Here is a 21600-nt window from a genome sequence, read left to right as displayed (position 1 = left end):
ATCTATTAATAAAGGAGTAGCTAGCGTCGAGGATCTGCGGAGAGCGTCAATGAATATCTAATAAGTTTTCTTTCGCACTACACGTCGTCGGACGAACGTTACTTTAATACAAGAATCTGCATGAAAGGGAGGGGGAGCGCGATTGAGTTACATTTTTCCCTCCGCTGTCTCCGCGTCTCTCTCCATCGCTCCGACACTTTTTGCAGCCGAGCAACGTGCTACGTGTGCACCACCACGGATTGGCACGGGCGGGGGGATAAAATGTTGGAATTAAGAGAATTTGGAAAAGCTGAAATCTCGAGCTTATGAGCTTCTAATGTCGAAAATAAATAAAGTGGAAAGTTGAAGGCTCGAAGGGCGTTTACATCGAAAATAAAATAATGTAACAATCGTTCGTAGAAGGAGGAGCGAAATATATCGGTTTTGCGGAAACTCGAGCATCGCTCTTTCGGTTCGTAAATTACTACACGATCAGGAATACTGCGGGTATTGACAACTCGGAAAATATGATGACGAAAGAAAGTGGAGCGATCGAAATAAAGAAACGCAGCGCGGAGCTGAAAATAGACTCGGACCGGTGATCCCCGATTTCAGAGGTCGCCGCATTTCGACTTTCGCCTTTTCGAGCCACCGCTGTTCCGCACACCAAAGTTTCGTCGGCTCGAAAAATTCGCTTTCGATTTTTTCCTCCTCTATATATTCTGGTCCGTCTACGAAGCGAGAAGTCTCCATTTAAATTGAAAAATATGAACTTTCGACGTTCGCAGGCTCCGTTAGAATTGCACTCGAGATGTGAAAGCTGCCGAAATTTCGAGTGAACACGCGAATTCAAAGAAGGAACATTAGACACGTAGTCTGCGGAAGGGTCGGATCCTAAATAACAATTTCGAAAACTTATCAAATCTGGTGTACGAGAGCTTAAGAAATTTCGAAAGATCGAGCGTTCTACGATTCGGTTAATCGACAATTTTGCCCAAAAAGCGAACAGACGATAAAAAAGTGTCTCCATTCGGCTGATTCGTGGAAAAGAAATTCTCCAACGTCGCACCGCCGCGCGCGACTCCGTACATGAAAACGGTTTCATAAAAAAGAATAATTCGACCCCGGATCCCACTGGCGCACGAGTGCGATATGTGGGTAACTCTGAACGAAGGAGAAGCATGAAAGAGTGGCGACTCCGTCGCAAATGTACGAAGAGACGAAAGGAGACCCGAGCGCCCCTTGGAACGTTACGGTGCGGGGCTCGGAAAAGCAATATGACCTGTGCCATTGCACGCCAGCACCGCGCGGCGGGGGTTGTGTCGACGGGGGGTGGTGTGTTCGTCACGTGGGCGGAAAAAATGGGCTCGAAAAAATCTCCATACGAAGGATACGAGCGTGTTCACGTGTATATACGGGCGAGGGCTGATCCGGCATTCGTTTGCATAAATACAGGTTTGACCCTCGTCCCGTTGTACGTACCGTGCGCTGTGTGCGCGTCGAATAATGTATGCGAATCCGCGGAGACATACGCGGTGTCGCGAGAATTGCTTAAATTATGAAATTCCTATTTGGGCGGGAGGGGGGAGCGTTGGGGGCTGAGGCTCGGGGATTAGTCGTCGGAGCCAAAGAAACTCGACGAGGGAAGGGCGTTTGGTGTTCGTTGTAAAAAAAGCTGTGGACTAAAAGTCCGAGGATTGCGCTTCCTTCGAGTCCCGATCGAAGGAACGTTGTCCCCCCGTTTGCGAGGCCTCGAACTCGATCCCTCGAGAGCAAACGACTCGTGCAACTTGGCAGCTATTTCTGCAAGTAGTAAAGCCCAGTGTGCGCATGCCACGAGCTCAAGCGTAACCCATTGCAAGCGGTAGCAGCGGCGGTAGCACGGGACAACGAAATTCCGGTTGAACTCGAGGTAAAGCCCGAGCGCATACTCACCCCTGTTGAATGTGTACACGGATATTCTGCGCAGGTACATTCCCTCCGTGAGGCTAACTATGTGCTCAGCGAATATTCCGGAGCGATGTATGCTGCGACGGTGCGCACAGATGGAGCGGCTCGGGGGTGTGTTATTCTGGGTCGCTTTGCCGAGGCGACCCCTCGGCGGGTCGCGTTAATTTGGGGAGATTGCGAGCAACCCTTGGTCGCTTCGAGCCGAGAGCCTGTTGGCGCGATCTCATTGTGAAAAATGATTTTTCTGTTGTCCCCGCGGAGCCGCGGACGTTGGTACGATTCGTTCGATCGATTTATCCCCTTCGTTGCGTTATTACGTTTTACAGCGTCCCTGCGGAGGCCCCGGGGAAGCAACGTTGTTTATTGAAAACGAGGCTCGTATGTTTCCGGCGATTCGTTTCATCATTTTTGACGTTTTCGTTCGCGCCGTGACCTCCGAAAATGGAGTTCGAAGTCACGCTCTCCGATAGCGATTCGAGGGAGGCTTTTTTCACGCACGCACCGTTTCTCACGCACGAGGACGAGGCGCACTCGCGCGCGGCCGAGTGTTGGCACAAACATCGGTGGGGGCTGCCTCGATGCGCGGCAATTCCAGTGACTGGAGGTCAGACGTAGGACGAGAGCGAGGCGAGGGCTTCACGCCGCTTCGGAAGAGCCGCGCGAGGGTTTCCCAGCTTCCTTCTTCCGATGGAAATACCGCGTTTCCATTCGTATTTGCGGAGCGTCGTCGATCGACGTCGACCCCGCTCCGAGTTAAATAATGCAGGAAAGGAATAAAAATACGCAGCAACGTATACGACGAAAGGTTCATCCGGAGAAAACAGTTGGTTTGGACCGAGCTCGATCATCGCTCGATATTTCTCGTCGAAAGTTTCCTCCCCTCCCTCCCTCCCTCCCTCCTGGGAGGCTCCAAACGCCAAAATTGTCGGAGTATTTGTCGAACCGATGGAACAAGCATCGAGGATAAAACGAGGGTAAAAGTTTCGAACGTTGTTGATGAAATAATTGGGCAAGTAAACCGGAATCGTGGACAGGAAAGAAATGGAGGATGTGAGAGGGAAAAATAATATCCTCTTTGAAGCAGCAATATCAACACCGCTGAAACTACCCTTTTCTCCTTGCCTCGCAGCCGCCCTCGCTTCTCGTCTCGAGGAAGGTCGTATGTGCCTGCGAGGCTGGTGAAGCAGCCTACACAGACGCAAACACCCACGGCCACGCGCTACCCCTCCATCGCGGAAGCGCGCGACCCCTCCTTGGGATCGGCACCCCTCCACGATCGCCGAGAGGCCGGAGGAGGCAGCAGCCGTATCAGCGGCGGCGAGCCTCCACGACGAAATCCCCTCTTCGCTTGTAACCTGGAGCGGCTAGTCCACTCTGCTATCTCGAAGCCGGAGAACCTCGTTGTTGCTCCCTCGAAATAATTCGAGGACGTTTTTACTCTCTCGGTATTATCGGGAAAATAATATAAAAATTAAAAAACAGGAAAATCTCGTAAGCGAACGTTTAGAGCCACGCAGAGCCTCCGGATTGTTTTTTTTTGTTATTCCGAGGCTAAAGTCCACATAGTTCAAGATTCACTAACAAAATTCAACCAAGTAACTAATATTTTGTCGACGTTTGTCGTCACGATTCTCTAAAATGATGTTAACAACCTCACCGATAACACGAACCAACGGTTTGTTGCGTCGTTCCTACTAATTGTGATTAATCTTAAACCGAAAGGATCAACAATGAACTTCGAACCCTCTCAACGTCGAATACACCACGGAATAACACCGAACGCGATTAAGATCTGCGTCATTGGGGATTGAATTAGGGAGAGAAAAGCGTTGGAAAAGCCTGCGAATTCGATCTCGTCGAGCCTTAACAAAATCCATTATTTCCATGGAATTGTTGTAGTAAAAAAAGACTTTTCGAATCTAACGTTTTAACGAGAGGAACGAATGTTTAAGGCCTTCGAGTTCTTGACCCGTACAACCCGCGCGGAGGCTCGTTTTCGTGTACGTCAAAGGGCGTCGACTCCATAACTGCCTCTCGAGAATACCGGCTCGATATAAACAGTCTCGTGCGACTAAATGCATTGACACCGTCATAAAAGACTCTGGAGAATCATCCCCCCCCCCCCCCCCCCCTTAATGCCGAGAGGTTTGGAGTCCTCGAAATAGTGAGACTTCGTAGAGCGAATGAAAATGAGAAAATAAAAACGCCTGCCGGTTATTCATTCCGTAATCGCGAGGGCGACAATTACGCCGAATTTTTAGCCCCAGCTGTCTTGTGGGTGGTGCGTTTGTTTGGTGTGTCTGCGGGGGAATGGGGCGCGAGCGAAGCGGGAGTGAATGACACTGGGGATAGGAATTTTCACGAAGGATAATGTCGTATTTACAAGCGAATCTCGAAATTTAATATAGAACGGAGGAAAAACTCGAGTTTCCGGGTCTCCGTGTGTGGGCTATTTTATTATTTCTTTATCCCCCGAGATATCGGAAAAAGTGAGAGTGCGTGTGTGTGCAGGAGAAAAATGTGAGGAGAAGGAATCACGCACAGTCGACCTTTGGAATTTTCGCTTCTTCTCGCAATATTGTTTTTTTTTCTTCCCCGTTATTATTTTTTTTACTTTCGTTACGTGTCAAAGGGCAAGCCCCCTCGACGGGGGCTGCTTTTTGGCTGTTTTTCTTAAGGTCCCTGGTGCACGAGCCAATAAACCATAATCCTCGAAGGAATGAGAAAAAGGAAGAAAGTAACGAAGAGAGGGAATAAGTAGGAACGAAAGAGAGAAAGAGGGTGAGATAAAAGTGAAAGAGAGAGGGTGGGAAATTAAGTTACGGGGCTGGATGCCCCCGGATCGATGGTGCTGCTGGCCTCACGTATTATATTCTCTCTCTCTCTCTCTCGCTCTCTCTCTCGCTCTCGCTCTCGCTCGTATCTCTTCCATCCTGTACTTTTGCTCGACAACGTCGCTGTTCCATCGTGTTGAACTTCCCGGGATGAGCGTCGTCCTCACGACCTCCATAAAACCAGCCTCCGTCTCTGCGCTCTACACTTTTTATCGCATTCTTGAAATATCGTTAGCGTCATATTTTTATTTTATATCCTGGCTCGGACGAGGGCTCGTTTCTTTCATGGGGACCGGTGCCGTGGCCTTGACGAGTGGCCTTCCTTAATTTTTTTGCTCTTTTGTTTTTTTCACGCACAACTTGAGGCTGCAGAAGAGTCGAGGAGAACTGTCGCGGTCGGGGAGCCTCGTGCCGGGTTCACTGAACGCTGCCGATTACTTTCTACTGCCAGAGAAATGAGAACGCGACAAAAAACGAGGGCCGTTGACAAGGGACGCCGTTTCGTCGCTCCCGAGGCTAATGCATCGCGCAAAAAGAGCAGCGAGCACTTTCGCGGGACACGCGCCCAGATCACGAAACATTTCGCTGCCTCCGACGCTTTTCTTTAACCGGAAATTCTCCCTCGCGTTTCCTCGATAAACTCCCGCAACCGCGAGCTCTCCTCGACTAGCCAGCAGCGATGATCGCTTTCCCTCGAAAATTATCGACTCGTTGAAAATTTACTGCCCGGCCGACTGTACTGATCGTTAAAAAACTTTCGCGTTCCCTTTGTAAAGCAGCCCTTTGACCTCCGCGCAAACTTGAACACGCTCCCGGCCCCTTCGGTCGGAGTGAAAACAACGAAAAAAGCTCGCTCTCTCCGGGAAATTCAATTTCCGCGTAATCGAGACCGAGAGCCCAGTTCTTCGATATATCGCAAACTAAAATCTCCTTTACCGAGTACAAAACTGTCAAAATAACAAGCTCCCGGTTCATATAAAAACGGGGGGTACGTGAGCGAAGAAACTGAAAGAATTATGCGAAATAAGCGGTGACCTTTCGAGCTAAAGGGAATCGAATTAATCGTTCCGGCCGAACGCCCGTGGGCTGCTTTCCCATACGCTCCTCAAATCGAGTCGAATATGGAATCAGTATAAAACGCTTTGTCGCGGATGAACGAGAGCCCGAACCCTCGCTGCTCCCCGGTCATACGATAATAAGAGTAATGGAAGAGGGTGATTCATCGTGGGGCGGTTTACAAGCTTTTTGTCGTCTCGAACTCGTCGTCGTTTGCAACGATAATGATCCGACAACTCTTCGTTACTACGTAGCTCACTCCGAAGCCCACCTACGTACTAATATATAGGCGGAAACGCGTATTAATATCACACGAGGGAGGCTCGAAGCGCGAGTCCATAAATGCGACAGAAGGGGGGAAAAGCTCATTTTCCTTTGCTCAAAGAGACCTTTTTAATGCACACTAATTTGCTAATTAGCACGGGCTTCTTCCGTTCCGGGCGCGCACCAACGACGATAATTAGAGGTCTCGGGCTCCTAATTCTCCCCGTCGTAAATAAAATCGTCCTTCAAACAAAATAGGCGTGCGGGAACGACGGACAAAGAGATGGAAATGGGCTGTCGAAACGCGGAATTCGCGAAGGGAAATCGAGGTTTTGCTGCTGACAAAATACGCAGCTTACGAGGCATGAAATTCTCACAAATCGATAGCTGTCTCGTGACCAAACAATTACCAGGGGGATGAGAACTCTCGTGGGATTTGAGTAGGAGAAAAACGTGCTTGCAGCCACCGCTCGAGGGAACTGAGCACTTGCTCTTCGCACATATTTTTGAGCTCCTTTCTCAAGGGTTTCTCAGCGGCGGGCGAACTTGGATTTCGCTCATAACCCTCGCTCAGAGCGTTCGAACCCGCGTCGAGACAAAGAGTCTTGTTCGAGCTTGATCTTGAAAAAAACTGTCCCGAGATCGCGCGCAGTTCTCGCTCCCCCCTCGATGAAAATCGGAGCAGGAAATCGGAGAAAATAACGTTAAATTCTCGAATCGTAGGCAAGGAAATAATGATGGAATAATTAGCATTCGATCGAGCGGGGTCGTCGCGACACCGAGGTTACGCGAGAGTCGCATCCTCACAGTCATCTTCTTCGTGTATCTCCGCGGGTTATTATTAAAGCTGCGAAGTAAATTATCGAGCAATCAAACTGTTTATCAGGCTGCAGGCTAGACCGCTTCTCAGAGAAGCTCGTCGACGCTGACACGATTCGAGGATTACGGGGATTACTTTATGAGCCGGAGGATAAAAAAGTTGTATGGGAGCTCGGGAAGACGAGGGAGGGGGTTTCGCAAGCAGTTTTCTCTTGATTATCCGACGGACGATTTCGACGACGATTCGGTTACCGCTTGGAAATGATATTTTTCTGTAACCAAACGCGATCACGGATCGGGAAATCACGTCACTGGGGAGGCACTCGCAGTGACGTCATTTTCCGCGGTGGTCAAACTCGAGCGAGAGGCTGATGCGTTTAAAAGGCTCGTGAACCCTCAAAGTCGCTCAGAGTTCATTTTATTGAGATATATTTTCGAATTCACGGTTTCGAGCAGATACGAGGGAATTCATCGATACGGGAAATCAAAGAGGAATGAAAAAAGGCGATGGAAGACTCGGTCCTTGGTAATTTGGGCTCGCGAATATTTAATCGAGGAATCGGTGTCGAATTGCGAGGGATTTAAAGCGAAGCGGAGAACGAGCAGAGACGAAAAACGGAAGGATAACGAAAGACTCGGACAATCGACGGAGACGAGGGTCCATGGAACGATCGCTGACGGGTGCAGAGGCTGAAAGAATCTTGCGTCATAGGAGCTCGAACGTAATTATGAAAAATGAGGATCGAGGGATAGTCGCGAATCCGAAAAATCAGAGCGTGCCGGAGAGCACAAGCTGCGGTAGGGCGGAAACTAGAATTGGGACGATCTCGAGGCTCTTATTGTCGGGTGGTGAGCCACGAGCCAGTTGCCTGAAGGCAATCTAGGATGGGCTGCAGATCGGCAGCTAACGAGAGGGTGGCCAGGGAAGGGTGCAGCTTTCGTCAGCGAGGCAAAAAAGCAGACTCGACGATATTAACGAACGCGATAAAAAGCAGAAGCAAAACGAGGACGATCTTGCCGAGCGGTCTGCTCGATCTCGACTTCATCGTTCTGAAGATATTAACGCCGATCGAAGCGTTTCTGCGGGTCGCTGAGGTCGGCCGGATCAGCGAGAGCCTCGCGGAAGAAGAAGAAGAAGAAGAAGAAGGTGGAGAGGAGGAGCCGGAGGAGGCGGTGAGCCGCGAGGGGAACGGAGGAACGAGAAACTTCGGTGACAGTGAATTAGTTGTGAGAAAAAAGCCGCGAAAGAATCGCCCGGGGAAGAGGGATTTTCTGAGAAGCATTAAAATAAGTGGAAGAAACGAAAAGAATAAGGAACGAAAAGGAAGCCCCGAGAGGTGGTCGTTCGGTGAAAACGACGTGGAGACGACGTCAGGAAGATAGCCTAGCCCGGGAGATAATGCAGAGGCTGCGTTCGACCTTCAAGAGGTCGCGGACGCCGACTGGTGCGGAAATGAAGTCGCAATCGAGCCTCGAAGTGCCAAAGCAAGTGCGTTCAGCCTCCTTCGACGAGATTCAACTCGAGGCGAAGCGTCACGACGTCAAAGATTTGCAGACGCAGAATCGTGATGCGAGATCGTCGGCGTGTACGACGAGGACGACCTCGTCCTCGTCGTCCTCGTGTTCGCCAGGGCGATCGTCCCAGCACGAGGTCAAATCCCGTATGCCGAGCACGCTGCGCGTCCCGCAATTGCAAAGTGGCCAAAGATCCAAGAGTTTTGACGTTTGCGAGAGGAACGTTTTGCTCGGCACGGGCCTGAGCGCGACGAGCCAAAAGCGTCAAGCGCAACTGTCCTCGATGGGTCGCTCCACCGGATTCTCGACTCGCGGTAAATTCGAGCGGGAGACCCCGCTCATTCAATTGTCAGGGTGTTATCATTGCGCCTGTGTCGAAGAGTACAAAAATCTATATCTGAGAACGCAGGATGACGACGAGGACGAGGAGGAGGACAACGATAACGAGGACGAGGACCGCGAGGACGAGAACGACGGTAAGATCGATGCGAACGATTACGCCGGGTACAAATACGACGTTGCTTCCGGCGGACGAAACGAAGATGATTTTGCCGACGAGGATGACGACGAGGAGTACGAGGACGAGCTTGATCTCGGTGACGTTGTCTCCCGTCAAGCCTCCGGGCACGAGGACGAGACCGAAATGCCCGAGATGTCAGCCCGCAACTGGTCTCCCTCGACCGACGAGGACGACAATAAGAAACGAGGCGGTGGCAGTCCCGAGATAAGGGTAACTCTGACCACCAACAGTTACCAATCTTACGATAAATCGAACCTCGAATTCGATACCGGTAGTTCGGACGGCACCGAGGTCAGGCAATACGACTTCGTTTCCTGTGACAGACAACAGAGAAGAAGATCCGTCGCCTCGCCGAGGCTTTCGCGTCAGGAGGCACTGACCTCGTTCCCTCCCGAACTACCAGCGATCCGTGGTCTCATCGAGGATGAAGACCTCCAACGGATTAACGATTACGAGGACGATGCTGCCTCCTCCAGGTCGCGCAACAGCTCCCTCAACTCGCCACCCGATCGTCCCTCCCGCAACACTCATCTCGATCATCTCGACGACAACAAAACGAGGCTCGTCGTTCGTGATATTTTTCTGACCGTTCCCGAGCTCAAACGCGACCGTGCAGCTTCCGTTGACTCTTGCTTCAACAATAATAAAAACGGTAAGAACCCCGGGGGCATCGGGGTCCCCGGTGATTCCGACTCTCTCAACGTACCGCAACAAAACGTCAGATCGAAAAGCGTCGACATTGTTCTACCCACCGAAGCACAAACCAGATATACCGCCCTTCTACCCCCCAACGAAACACGTCCTTCCAGAGGGTGGGTACGTCAGGATTATTTGCGTGTTGCATGTTTGTGTCGTCCTCCTCCGTCGTTTCTCTTTCTCTCTCTCTCTCTCTCTCTCTTTATCTCCCATTTTTTTATTTTTCTCTTTTAAGGAAGATCACACGAAGAAAACGAGACCGAAAATTCTAGAGGAGCGTACAATGTGCCATAGTAAAAAAGACCGATACCCATACCTTTTATTCAAAAGACTCAAGAGTCTTTTTCGCTAGAAGCATACTCAAAAATGTTTTCAGTCACTTCAAATGTTTGTGTTGTAAAGTATGCTCGGGCAACCCTCGAAAAAACACTATAATATGTATGCTAAAATGTCACACGTATTCGTGTATTTGTCAAAGAATTTACGATGCTGACAGTCAAAATTCGTGATTTAAAGTACATTTCCACTTGTCAGTAAGTGCTAGTCTGACATGATGAGTGAGTAACACTCGAAAACGAAACGAAATATAGTTCTCACGCGCATCACTTTTTTCTATTCACATATAAAGCTGTTTAGAATTGAAGGGACGAAAAATGGGAAAATTGAAAAAATACCGGGCTCTTTGTAATCTTTGACTGAATACTTTGAAAATTCTTGAAAAATAATATATTCCTCGGTGTACAAAACGAATTCGTTTCCTCCGTGCATGCGTTACTTGTCATTCAAAACAGCAAATGAACTTTTTTGCTCTTTTCATGATCAAAGAAACGATTAAAATTCGATTCCCGCAATTATTTAAATAGCGTGTAACTTATTTGTTGAGATTGATACATTTTTCAATACAATGATAGCGGTTAAAATACTTTCGTAGTAAAATCGTTAGGGAAAATGTGACGACAACCGTTTTCTATTACGCAGATCTATATTTTAAACCAGGTGGCTTATGGTGTTGTCAAACACCTCCCACTGTTGTGTCGTTAGCCTCAAATAAGTGTTTTTCTTTTTCCATTCCCAAGTTATTTTCGCACAGGAAGCCTGCCACAAGAGCCTCTGTATAACCCTTAAAAAAATGTGATTTTCGTTAATTGTTTTCTCGACAACGGTAGATCCATAATAATTCTGGGAGTAGATGCACGGCGACGACGCTGAAGTTAGCAACGTCGGAGTCCAACGAAATGAACGAAAAAAGCAATTACAATTGACCAATTTTTTATTTCACGAAGTATCGGTGCAGGTTGAAAAACCACGAATTGCAAATTCGGCAGGGAACGAAGTTGGAGAATTACTGAAATTTTTGGGGGGTTTTTTAAAATAATTTCGTCGGACGGTGTACATTTTCAGCACATTTCCAAATTCCAACTCTCAAAGTTGGAATTTTCGATTTCCGTTAGATTCGCGTGATCTTCCTTAATGAGAATCGGTGTTGAGTTTTTAACACTCGAAGAAACCATTTTCTTCGGGTTTTGCATGAACTCGCAATGAGAACCATGCAAGTTTAAGCGTAGCTGGCTCACGGTTGCTATCACTACTAAATTATTGCAGTTCGATCGAACCAGGACGAGGATTTATTCGTACGATTCCTCTAAGACTCCTAACTCGTGGTAAAGCATTCTTTACCCCTATTTTAAGATTTACAGCTCTCCGAGTCAGCAATAACAAAAAGCACTGTTGTTGCCACTGTACATAAATGGCATTAATACAGTAAACTATTAACCTATAATGGACCACTGGCGTGCCAGGCTATCTCAATGCTCTACTTGTTCATTCATTATTCACGTTTCGTGAAACTTCAATGAAAATACCACTCGATGCAACCCCCTGCTCGAACCGATTCTATTTCAGTTTGATCTTCCCTTCATTTCTTTTTTTGCCTCTTGACTCCGGCCTCCGGCAATTCCGAGTTCGGTTTGTGTCGTCGCTGAGAATTTTTCATTTCCACCATGTTTTTCTATCTTTTAGTACCTGCCTGGAGTTTTCCCTTAAAAAGTAGTCATTTTCTTTTTATTATTCTCAACGAGAATGTTCGATCGGTGAAAAATCCTTTTCCAATCAAGCCATCGAGGAGTTTCCATTTTCAAACATTTTTTTCCCTTCGCTTGTCGAGTGAGCTGACAAAAAGTACGGAGCTTGTTCGCATCGAGCTTTCGTATTTTACCGAGACTCGTTTGAGGGTGTTTCCAGCAACTCTGATAAGAATCACTGACAGTGGGGGGCGTCGAATGGTGCAAGCTCCGCGAAGGACTTTTTCTCGTTTAGGCGATCCATCGGTCGCTGCGCGTCGTTAAGAATTCTGCTGCCCATTTTTCACCGACGCAAAGTTGCGTTTCTCGAGGAAATAGAAGTTGCGCGTTGTCCTGCTCCCCCCGCCGGAAAATACGGTGCAACTTTTCTTTTCCTCGATTCCGAGCGTCTTTGAGAAAAATGGGCAAACTACTTTCCAGCAGCTTTTTCTATCTTTCTCTCGCGCAACTGATGGATGCCCTTGAACGCAAGAAACGTACAACGACATTTATCAAAACCTTACTCGTCACAGCGTAGTCGAAAACGAAACGAAGATTTTCCAGCATTTGTCACAGCATCCAATGCCCCGCGTCGCATTGCCTCGGGAACTTTTTCCTCTGTAAATACGCGCGTTATAACTTTTCGCATACATAATTGCGTCGAGGTAAGTTTTGTCTCAACCTGTATATGTAAATCGAGTTACAAAGATCGTGGCAATCTCTTATTGGCTCGAGGCTCTTCGCGAAGCTGAACGAGTCTCGAAAGAGTACCATCGATATCTAGGCCAAATGAATAAGACAACACACATACGTGCACACGAGTGCGGCAAACTTCGATTGGATTTCATCGGAAGGCTCGTCGTGAAACTCGCTTTTTTCTTCCTTTCTCTTTTTCTTCCTATCGTTTTCATTTGCAAAACCTTCTCCAACATTCCCAGTTTTCCGTCTGTTTGCGATCTCGATGATTTTTTTATTCCATCCCGCAGCTCAAAAATTCATGGAAAACAATCGAGCTCGAGGCTCGCGCGACGGGGCCTCGAGTAATTTCTATTCTTCCATACAAAACGACCAAAAGGGAAGTGAATAAAAAAAATTGAGAAGCTTTTCTATGTTTTGGGCATCGCGATATCAAGGTAGTTCGTCAAAATGGTGAATATAGAAATAACGCGATAAGACCCGGAGGGGGGAGGTCGTTAAGAGGTAGGAAAGCAGTGAATTGAACCAGTTAATTAGCATGTAGAAGCCCATTTGCGTAATTGAAGTTAAAATTCGTCGTTGGAATAAAGGCTCTTTTTCATCGTGACAAAGCAAGCGCGAATGTCTTGTTCAACCCCTACGAGCTTTATTCTCTCTCTCTCTCTCCCCCCTATTCTCATTATTTCTCCATCTTCCTCTCCTCCCTTCGACTTGCCTTCCCTCCCCGTGATCTCCTCTCCTCGCCCGCATTTTTTCAGCTTTTCTCTTTCTTTCACTCACGTGCTCTGTTCCCTCAACCGCAACGACCTACTTATTAAAATCTATTCGCGAGCTTTTAAGCGCCATCCGTCGACCACTCGCTCTTTCCTAGTTTCTTCCTCTCTTTCCATCTGCCGTTGCACCTCTCTTCGCAGTCGCTCTCTCTCTCTCTCTCTCTCTCTCTCTCTCTCTCTCTCTCTCTCTCTCTCTCTCCCTTAACAAACTATCGTCCATTGCATCCTTTTCAAATCTCGTATCTTGCCATTTCGCCTAAAAAGCACGAACTGAAAAGTTCGCCCGCGAGGACGAGAGCCTCTCGACTTTCTTTCTAGTTTTTTTTCTGTCTCTCTCTCCCTTTCTATTTTCTGCAAGGCTTCAACCCTTTGCGAATCGTATACTTTCCGTTTCTCGCTTTTATTTTTTCCGTTTTCTCGCATTCGTCAATAGTTGGAAAAAAGTTGAATGAATTAGTTTTGTTTTCGCCAAAATAGATTGTTGAAAGGTAAACTGTAAATGTGAAAAATCGAAGGACGCGGAACATCGAAAAATGTCAACACCCCGAAAACCTGCTGGACGAATCATTTCCCTAATTGACCCTTTACCGCCTCACTGGCTTAACTGCACGAGTGTTGCACCCGGACAATGTTAATTAAATCTTCTATTTAACCCTGAAAAAAAAGAAAAGAAAAATTTCATTTTTTTTTCTCATTTGCAACGACACTGGCCATCCGACCTCGAAATTTACGTGCTAAATGCAGATGAACCCTCGAAAGCTTTCTGGCGATTCGTCAAAAGAGCCTGAATGAGGCGTACACGAAGGTAGAAAAACGAGTAAAAGTCCGGCTTTTAAAGAGATTTTTTTACACTTGCCTTTACATGCTCAGCCTGCCGCGCAGGGAATTGAGTGTTTCGTAGAGCTTTTTCACAGGCGCACGTTTCGTTATAAAAATCGGCCAAAAGACGATTCCATTGAGTTTTCGTAAATTTTTCACCATTTTTTTCACATCAATGTGTAAATACTATTCCCACGTTGCTTCCAATTCTAAGCTGTAAGTCTAACGCGTAAAACATTGAAAAATGAATGTCCCCGAGAGAATTGCGCGTAAAACGAATTTTCAACGTTTTCAGACGTCAAGAGGGGGGCGGCTCGAGCGGAGGGCATCGCGAGCCTCGGTCGACCCCTGATTGGGGAAATGATGCACTCAACGGCGAACATCTCTGGGTGCCCACTGCGGCTTCCGGCGACTTTTGTTACATGAACGATTGCTCGGTGAGTTTTTTATGCAATTTTCAACGAAAAGAAATGAAGGAACGTCGAACGACGACGGCCGTTGATATTGTCGATAGGAAAATACCATCGTTGATCGTCGAACCAGCCGAACCGATGATCGCCCTTTACTATGCACATATCAGAGGTTGTTTAATCGTATAAATAGTTCATGAATATTATTCATACGTACGTAAGCTTCGCGAACACCCTTCGCTCGCTTCCTTTTTATTCGCTCCGACTTTTTTTCTGCCCCGTCATCGCGAACTCATTTTTTATTGTGCCCCGGGAAAAGGAATTCTGCAACGTCAGGTACAACGTCGGTTCAAGGTCTAGAAGTATTTTCATTCGAAAAGTATCGCGAAACATGATTTTTTATTAATTCAGTACACCTTCCCCGTTCACAGCTATTTATATACCTGAGGACTGCTCTTGGAATGGGTTGAAACACTTCTCGCTCACTTTTACACCCCTCATCGGCTCCGAGTTATTAAGATTAATACTCCAAAAGCTCCGCTTTCTGGGCTCACGCTGAAACGCTACTGGCAGACGTGATATTCGAATATTCACGACGCCGTTCCTTAGGCAACCACATTTTTCTGATATCGAAAGTTGCATTGTTAACCCGAGTAATCTAGAGTCGCCGCAGCGACTTTGAGACAAGTGGATCGAGTCGAATTGTTTTCGAAAATTTTCAAAATTCGTTTCTCCAGTGTTTTTTACACTCTAAAGTTCGTGCCGAACACTAAGCTCGCGATTCGCGAAGTCTTCATTCAGAAAATAGATAAATTTTTGGATTTTTGTTACAAAATATTGTGAATGAAAAATTTTTCTTCTTTCGGTGTCTAGAAACACTTTTTACAGGAATTTTGCGTTGGGGGGCTGTCTTCTTGCAAAAAATTAAATCGGAAGATCAATCGTGACCAATCCCTCCATTGTTTCTTTGTTTTGCGAAAATTATTCTCGAAAAGCTGTTCCGAGAACTGGTCTCGGTTTGTACGATTCGAGAAAGCAATTTTTTTCAGTTTTCATTTTTAACAAAACTTCCTGTTCCCACAGACAGCAGTTCGTAATTTGAAAAATATCTGTAGTTTGAAGTTTACTGAATATTGAGTTTTTGATATCGCCTGGCGGAAACACCTTAAAATGTTATAATTTGAGACGAGGGTTTCGAACTTAAAATTTATGTAAAAGCATACACGAAGAAATAAATTGCTCTAAATATGAGCGTTAAACGTTCCAGCAAAGTTCCATCAGACATTTAACTGAAAGAGAGGCCTTGACTAGAGTTTTACATAATTGCGGATTATTCTTCGACATCAAAGTTACGAGAATCATCTAACTTGTGTTTCCTGTACTACTGAAAAATGATTGTTCCCAATTTTCCGAAAAATATTGGACTTAAGAATCAAAAACTTTTGTCCTAACTCTGTTAGAAACATGTTAGAAATTATGCGCCAGAGAAGTTTTGTTTGCGACGATTCAACAAAAATTCTGTCAGATCCCCAAATTTTTATTCTCCGTCTAGCCCACGCGATAGTTTCCCCATTTTTTTGTGATCTGCGCTACTGTTCGCTGGTGTGGCTTTTGCTGGTGGTTCTTAGTCCAGTGATTACAAAAACACTCACTCAAGATCCTTTCGCAACCCAAGCAGCTGTGACGATAGTGAAAAATTGATGAAATTTTTTCGACCGATCGAACGCAACTGAAAAAAACTGCCATTCTTCATCGTCAACGCGTTTGCCTGTCACTTTGGCTCCGAAGCTAAAAGCACGAACTCCCCTTAAGTCCTCTTTTCGACGAGGAACGAGCGAGAAAAAGTCCAAACCGTTTTATGATCCTTGCAAATTTACTCAAACTATTCGTAACGTCACAAAACTTACGGACTAAACAAATTCTCGATGAAAACAAAAAATGCAAGTTCGATACTTTGTCCTCGAGAAGCCCTTCGATTCCAGCGCGTTCGGCGCATTATTCTCAAAGTTCCAGAAAACTACGACGATAACGAAATAGGCAGTGATAAAAAAAGCATTAGAGCATCGTTCAATCAACTGCTCCCTGTCAGCAGGCTTTTCCGGGGACTGATAATCGGAGCATCTGCAGAGTCTTTTGGAAATTTGTTCGCCGTCGAGTGAGGGGCTGCGAGGACCTTGGAAGCATTTCATTCGATATTTTATATATGGAATAAATATTGTATTTTTCATCAGGCCTGAGTATTAATATCGATTGAGCGTGGTTCAATTATACTAATTTTTTATTTGCATACGTTCCATGTATTTAGTATTGAAACTAAGCGTTCTCCAGGTCATTTATAATGCAACTTAATTCCTCATGAAACGCTATTTCACTCGTTTATATTACATTAAGAGTCGAGTGGCGGACTGGGAAGCAACGACACGCGAGCGCATGAGAGCAACGTGTCGTCGTCCTTTCTTCAGAATCTTATTACACAGTCCCACTTGCATAAAATTATTTTGAATAATTGTTGCGAGGAGTGCGGAAAGAGGAAGGCGAACGAGAAAAAGAAAAAGGTTTGCTACTCCCTGGCCGCAACAGAACCGAGCGAATTTCCGTCGCGTTTATCAAATGACTGAAATAACACACACGGGCCGCCGCAAGCTGCGACTACGCCAAAACGAAAAACACACGTGCGCGCCTCGTGACACAGCCGCAGAGACCTTACGTAATCCGGTATTAAGACACGTAATCCCTCACAATTTTCCTTGCCTTTTTCATTTAGTAAAAGTCGGTTGAAACAGTGAAATTACGGCAGGGGAACGTGTTTTCACGGACGAGACGATCGTGCTGGAGAAATATGAGCGTCGATGGTTTTTTCCCGGACTCGAATACGAAGCCTCCGTGATGTTGGGAGCAAAGGAATTCGTGATACGTAAATGGTATTTTTCAGATGGAAAGAAAGTACATTTTCAGAAGGTGGAAATATTTTTGGAGCCACAAAGTGGGGCTTTCGTGCTCCCTCACAAGAGCCCTCGGCGATGAGCTCTGTCGAAACTCGATGTTTTACTATTGGTTTTTGTGAATGTTCACAGAAACACGGTCCACGAGTGAAATGCGCGGCTTGTCGTGTCGTGGCACATCTGTTATGCGCCGGGAGCTTGAGCTTCGAGTGCAAACCGAGCTTCCGGGACGTGGGTGTCCGTCAATATCGGGAACAAACATCGACCCACCATCACTGGGTCCACCGAAGATCGCAGAAGGGTAAATGCGCCAACTGCGGCAAAGCTTTTCAATCGAAGCTGAGCTTCAGCTCGAAGGAAATAGTCGCGGTGAGCTGCAGCTGGTGCAAAGCCGCTTATCACAACAAGGAGGCCTGTTTCAACGTCCAAAAAATCGGGGAAAATTGCGAGCTCGGATCCCACGCTTCCATCATAGTGCCACCATCCTGGATCGTCAAGTTACCACGCAAAGGAAGCTTCAAAAGCAGCCTGAGAAAATCACCGAGGAAGAAAAAATCCGGCGGCGGCTCGGGCGCCTCCAGTCGACGGAAGAGCAAGGAAAAAGACAAGGACAAGGACGACAAGGATCAGGGAAAAATGTGGATCGTCAAACCCATTCCATCCATTAACGTCAGGCCCGTTATAGTCTTCATTAATCCAAAGTCCGGCGGCAATCAAGGCGCCAAGTTATTACAAAAATTTCAGTGGCACTTAAACCCGAGACAGGTCTTCGATCTCACTCAAGGTGGACCAAAAATGGGGTGAGCTTTCGATGTAAACCTTTTTTTTTTAACTCCAAACAGCTTCCGCGTAGGCGTATCGAAATTGTAAAATAGTATGAAATTCGTTAAAAATAATCAAGAAATTTTAAGCTCCACGAGAATTTCCAAGCAGCTTTTATCAACGACTTTTTCATGCTCCATCGTGGCCAAAAGAGTGAGCGAGCAGCAAATCATATTACTGGATATAAATAACGTGGTCGAAAAATTCTTGGAACTTCGTTCAAATAGTCACTCGTCGCTGAAAAACTGACGTTCCATCCCAACGTGGGTGATTCCTGTCCTACTGTGATTTCAGCCAACGAAATTCAATAGAAATATACACTCGGATGGGATTTTTCTTTCAATGACAACTTTTTTCACAGTAGGTAGCGATGTCGGAAAGGGGAATCCACGTTGGGACGTTCGAACCAATTTGAACGGTTACAAAAAGTTTCAGTCCCCGTGGAGCAGTAGCGAACTGGGCTGAAACTATTTTGTCTGAATTGCTTGAAAAAAATGTAGAGAAAATAAAGTTTCAATGCTCGCATTCACGGTGATGAGATTCCGATCGAACGACATCTTTAAGGGGTCATTTTTTCATGTTATTGTCGAAAGAGTTTTTTCTAGCGGATCGCTTCTACTGATTTTCGTGATTTTTGCGTATTTCCGAAGATTGGAGCTGTTCAAGAAGGTTCCGAATCTGCGAGTCCTGGCTTGTGGCGGCGATGGCACAGTCGGTTGGGTGTTGTCGATACTCGATCAGATCGGTGCGAATCCTCCGCCAGCGGTCGGAGTTTTGCCGCTGGGAACGGGCAACGATTTGGCGAGAGCACTCGGCTGGGGTGGCGGCTACACGGACGAGCCAATCGGCAAGATCCTTTCGAACATGGGAGAGAGCGAAACGACTCTTCTTGACAGATGGCAATTGACTGTCGAGCGTAATCAAAACGCGAACGACGACGACGGCGGCAAGGGCAAAGAGAGCTTGCCCTTGAACGTCGTCAACAATTATTTCTCATTGGGGGTCGATGCCCACATCGCTCTAGAGTTCCACGAGGCTCGAGGTGAGTGGACGTCCAAATGAGCCCTTCTTAAAATCTCTGAGGGATCTTGAAAAATGATAAAATTTTATCGTTCCAGAGGCTCATCCCGAGAAATTCAATTCTCGGCTTCGAAACAAAATGTTTTATGGCCAAATGGGAGGCAAAGATCTCGTGATACGAAAGTGGAAAGACCTCTCGGAATTCGTGACCCTCGAGTGCGACGGACAAGATATGACACCGAAACTGAAGGAGCACCGGGTACACGCGATCGTATTTCTAAATATAGCTTCCTACGGGGGTGGAACTCATCCTTGGGGTGCTACGAGCGGGACGAAAGAGCCATCCACCGAGGACGGCCTCATTGAGGTCGTCGGACTGACGACTTTCCAGCTTCCGCTGCTCCAAGCCGGTGGCCATGGCACTTGCATCGCTCAGTGTAGCAAAGCTAAACTAATTACGACGCGAACCATTCCCATGCAGGTATAACCGGCTCCTAGCGCATTGTCTGACAATTCACTAATTTCAGTTAACTTCTTAACTGGCTCCATCAAAGTCCTAATTTCAATTAACACTAATCGTACCGGGAGTCTGAAACTGTCCGTAGTTCCAAACGCTCGCTCCGTGGAACGGTAACTCTCGTGCCGTCAACTACAGCAATTTAAGTTTGCAGACCTTCCACGGATGCGTTATAACTCATTGAGAAGGGCTTGATGCATTCATTGCTGATAATAAATTAAACTCGGAAAGCTACTCTAGCGACTGCATTGTGTTGAAGGTCGACGGCGAAGCGTGTCGGCTCCTGCCATCCATAATAGAAATGAGTTTACTCAACAAAGCAACGATGCTCGCGAAAAGGCGAAGCTCCAGCAAGCCCCAACAAAACACCGGCGTCAAGCTCGAGAGCCTCAAGCTTCCAGTCATGAGGATCAAAATGTCCGACTACGAGGCCTTCCATTCGGATAAAGATCGATTGAAACGGGTTGCGGTATCGTGCCTCGCCGAACCTCTCGACATCGACGCTACCACAGACCTCGAAGCTCTTAGAAAAATCCTGTCGAAGGACCAGCCTATGGATGCGTGCTGCTTTCTCGATTGTGAGTTTTCAAAGCCCCGCGGCGATTAAGCTTCCTCCGAGTTGCATCGGACTGCCTTAATCTTTGGTATTTTTCCATCGCAGCCTGCACAGCCGAACGATTCTTCAGGATAGACAGAGCCCAGGAGCAGCTGCACTACGTTACCGACGTCGCTGTCGAGGCGGTGTACATCCTCGACGAGAATCTAGGCGGCCAGATGTCCAACGAGTCCGACGGTGGAAGGAACAGTCATCCGGAGCCCGAGACTGCCCAGGCCTCGCCGAGGTAATGAAAAGTCATTTTCGAAATGAAACTCGAAGCTCCACTCACTTTCGTTCTATTTTATTATTCATTGAAAACAAAAACCAGCGCTGCTTTTTGACCAACAGCGAAGAACGATCGGATCGAATGATGACGATGAGGGAGGAAAAGCCTGTATCGAATGAGCGACCCCGCGATAGTCCGCACGTTTCTAGACAAGCTTCGGAAAGACCCGAAGACAAGCCATCGGTCCCCGCAGATAAGCCACCACCAATGTCTGGACACAGCTCCATCACAAAATCGGATTCTCGGCCTAAAAAGTCAGTCGAATTGCCACCCGAGGTATCCTACGTGAAAAACGACGACAACGCCGAACCAATGTCCAACAAATTATTAGCCAAACAAACCTCATCCAAGGCCTTCAGTGCTACGACCGCTGGACAGTCGCAGCATCAAAATTCTTCCACATTTATCAGGTCAAGCCAGGCTCGATTTTCTCACAAACAAAAAGCAACTCTCAGTCATTCAATTCTTATCGTTTTTCCCCTCCCCCTCAATTTTTCAGTCCTCGGGACCGATTGTTTGGCCTCAGTTCCGAAGTACATAGCTTCAGTAGCGGCCTTCTTGAAAAAACATGCGACGGAATTCTTAGAGCAGCCAAAATAGGAGACCTCAAAGCTCTACGAGAGCTCCACGAGCGAGGTTTTTCCCTACTGTCGATTGACGCGAACGGCCAAACTGCTCTTCACGTCGCAGCCAGACACGGTCACAAGGACATCGTCAGATACCTCATCGCGTGCGCTCCACCGACCATTCTCAACATGGTTGACAATGACAAGTAAGCTTAAGCTAACGAGGAATCGAAACCTCACTCTGGTTAAGAGATAAAATCGGAGGATTTATCTCAATATAACGTGTTTCGCAGAGGGCAAACCGCATTGCACAAGGCGGCACAGCAAAAAAGACGCTCGATATGCTGTATGTTGGTCGCCGGTGGGGCGACACTCACGGTGCGCGACCGCTACGGCAATACGCCTCGAGAGCTCGCGCTCGCTGCCGAGGATCGTGACCTCGCCGCTTATCTTCATAG

General features: G+C 47.1%; 1 protein-coding gene across 4 annotated transcripts in view; it reads left to right on the top strand.

Annotated features, from left to right (window-relative positions):
* rdgA (retinal degeneration A) overlaps positions 1-21600 on the top strand; it is a 36388-nt gene that overhangs the window by 8745 nt on the left and 6043 nt on the right. The window contains exons 1-11 of one of the 4 annotated variants that reach the window (XM_043412097.1): positions 3292-3604; positions 7359-9749; positions 14277-14418; positions 17466-18133; positions 18806-19197; positions 19274-19656; positions 19952-20270; positions 20354-20534; positions 20639-20986; positions 21076-21348; positions 21436-21599. In XM_043412097.1, coding sequence (XP_043268032.1) covers positions 8302-9749; positions 14277-14418; positions 17466-18133; positions 18806-19197; positions 19274-19656; positions 19952-20270; positions 20354-20534; positions 20639-20986; positions 21076-21348; positions 21436-21599 — 4318 coding nt within the window. In that variant the 5' untranslated portion in view covers positions 3292-3604; positions 7359-8301. Of the gene's footprint in view, positions 1-2923; positions 3605-7358; positions 9750-14276; positions 14419-17465; positions 18134-18805; positions 19198-19273; positions 19657-19951; positions 20271-20353; positions 20535-20618; positions 20987-21075; positions 21349-21435; position 21600 lie in introns of those variants that run through there. The other 3 variants (XM_043412099.1, XM_043412098.1, XM_043412100.1) reach the window with 3 other exon arrangements.

The sequence above is a fragment of the Venturia canescens genome, chromosome 2 (assembly GCF_019457755.1).
Source record: "Venturia canescens isolate UGA chromosome 2, ASM1945775v1, whole genome shotgun sequence".
Taxonomy (NCBI): Eukaryota; Metazoa; Arthropoda; class Insecta; order Hymenoptera; family Ichneumonidae; genus Venturia; species Venturia canescens.
Note: the sequence above shows the minus strand (reverse complement) of the source record. Positions and strands in the feature narration are given on the sequence as shown.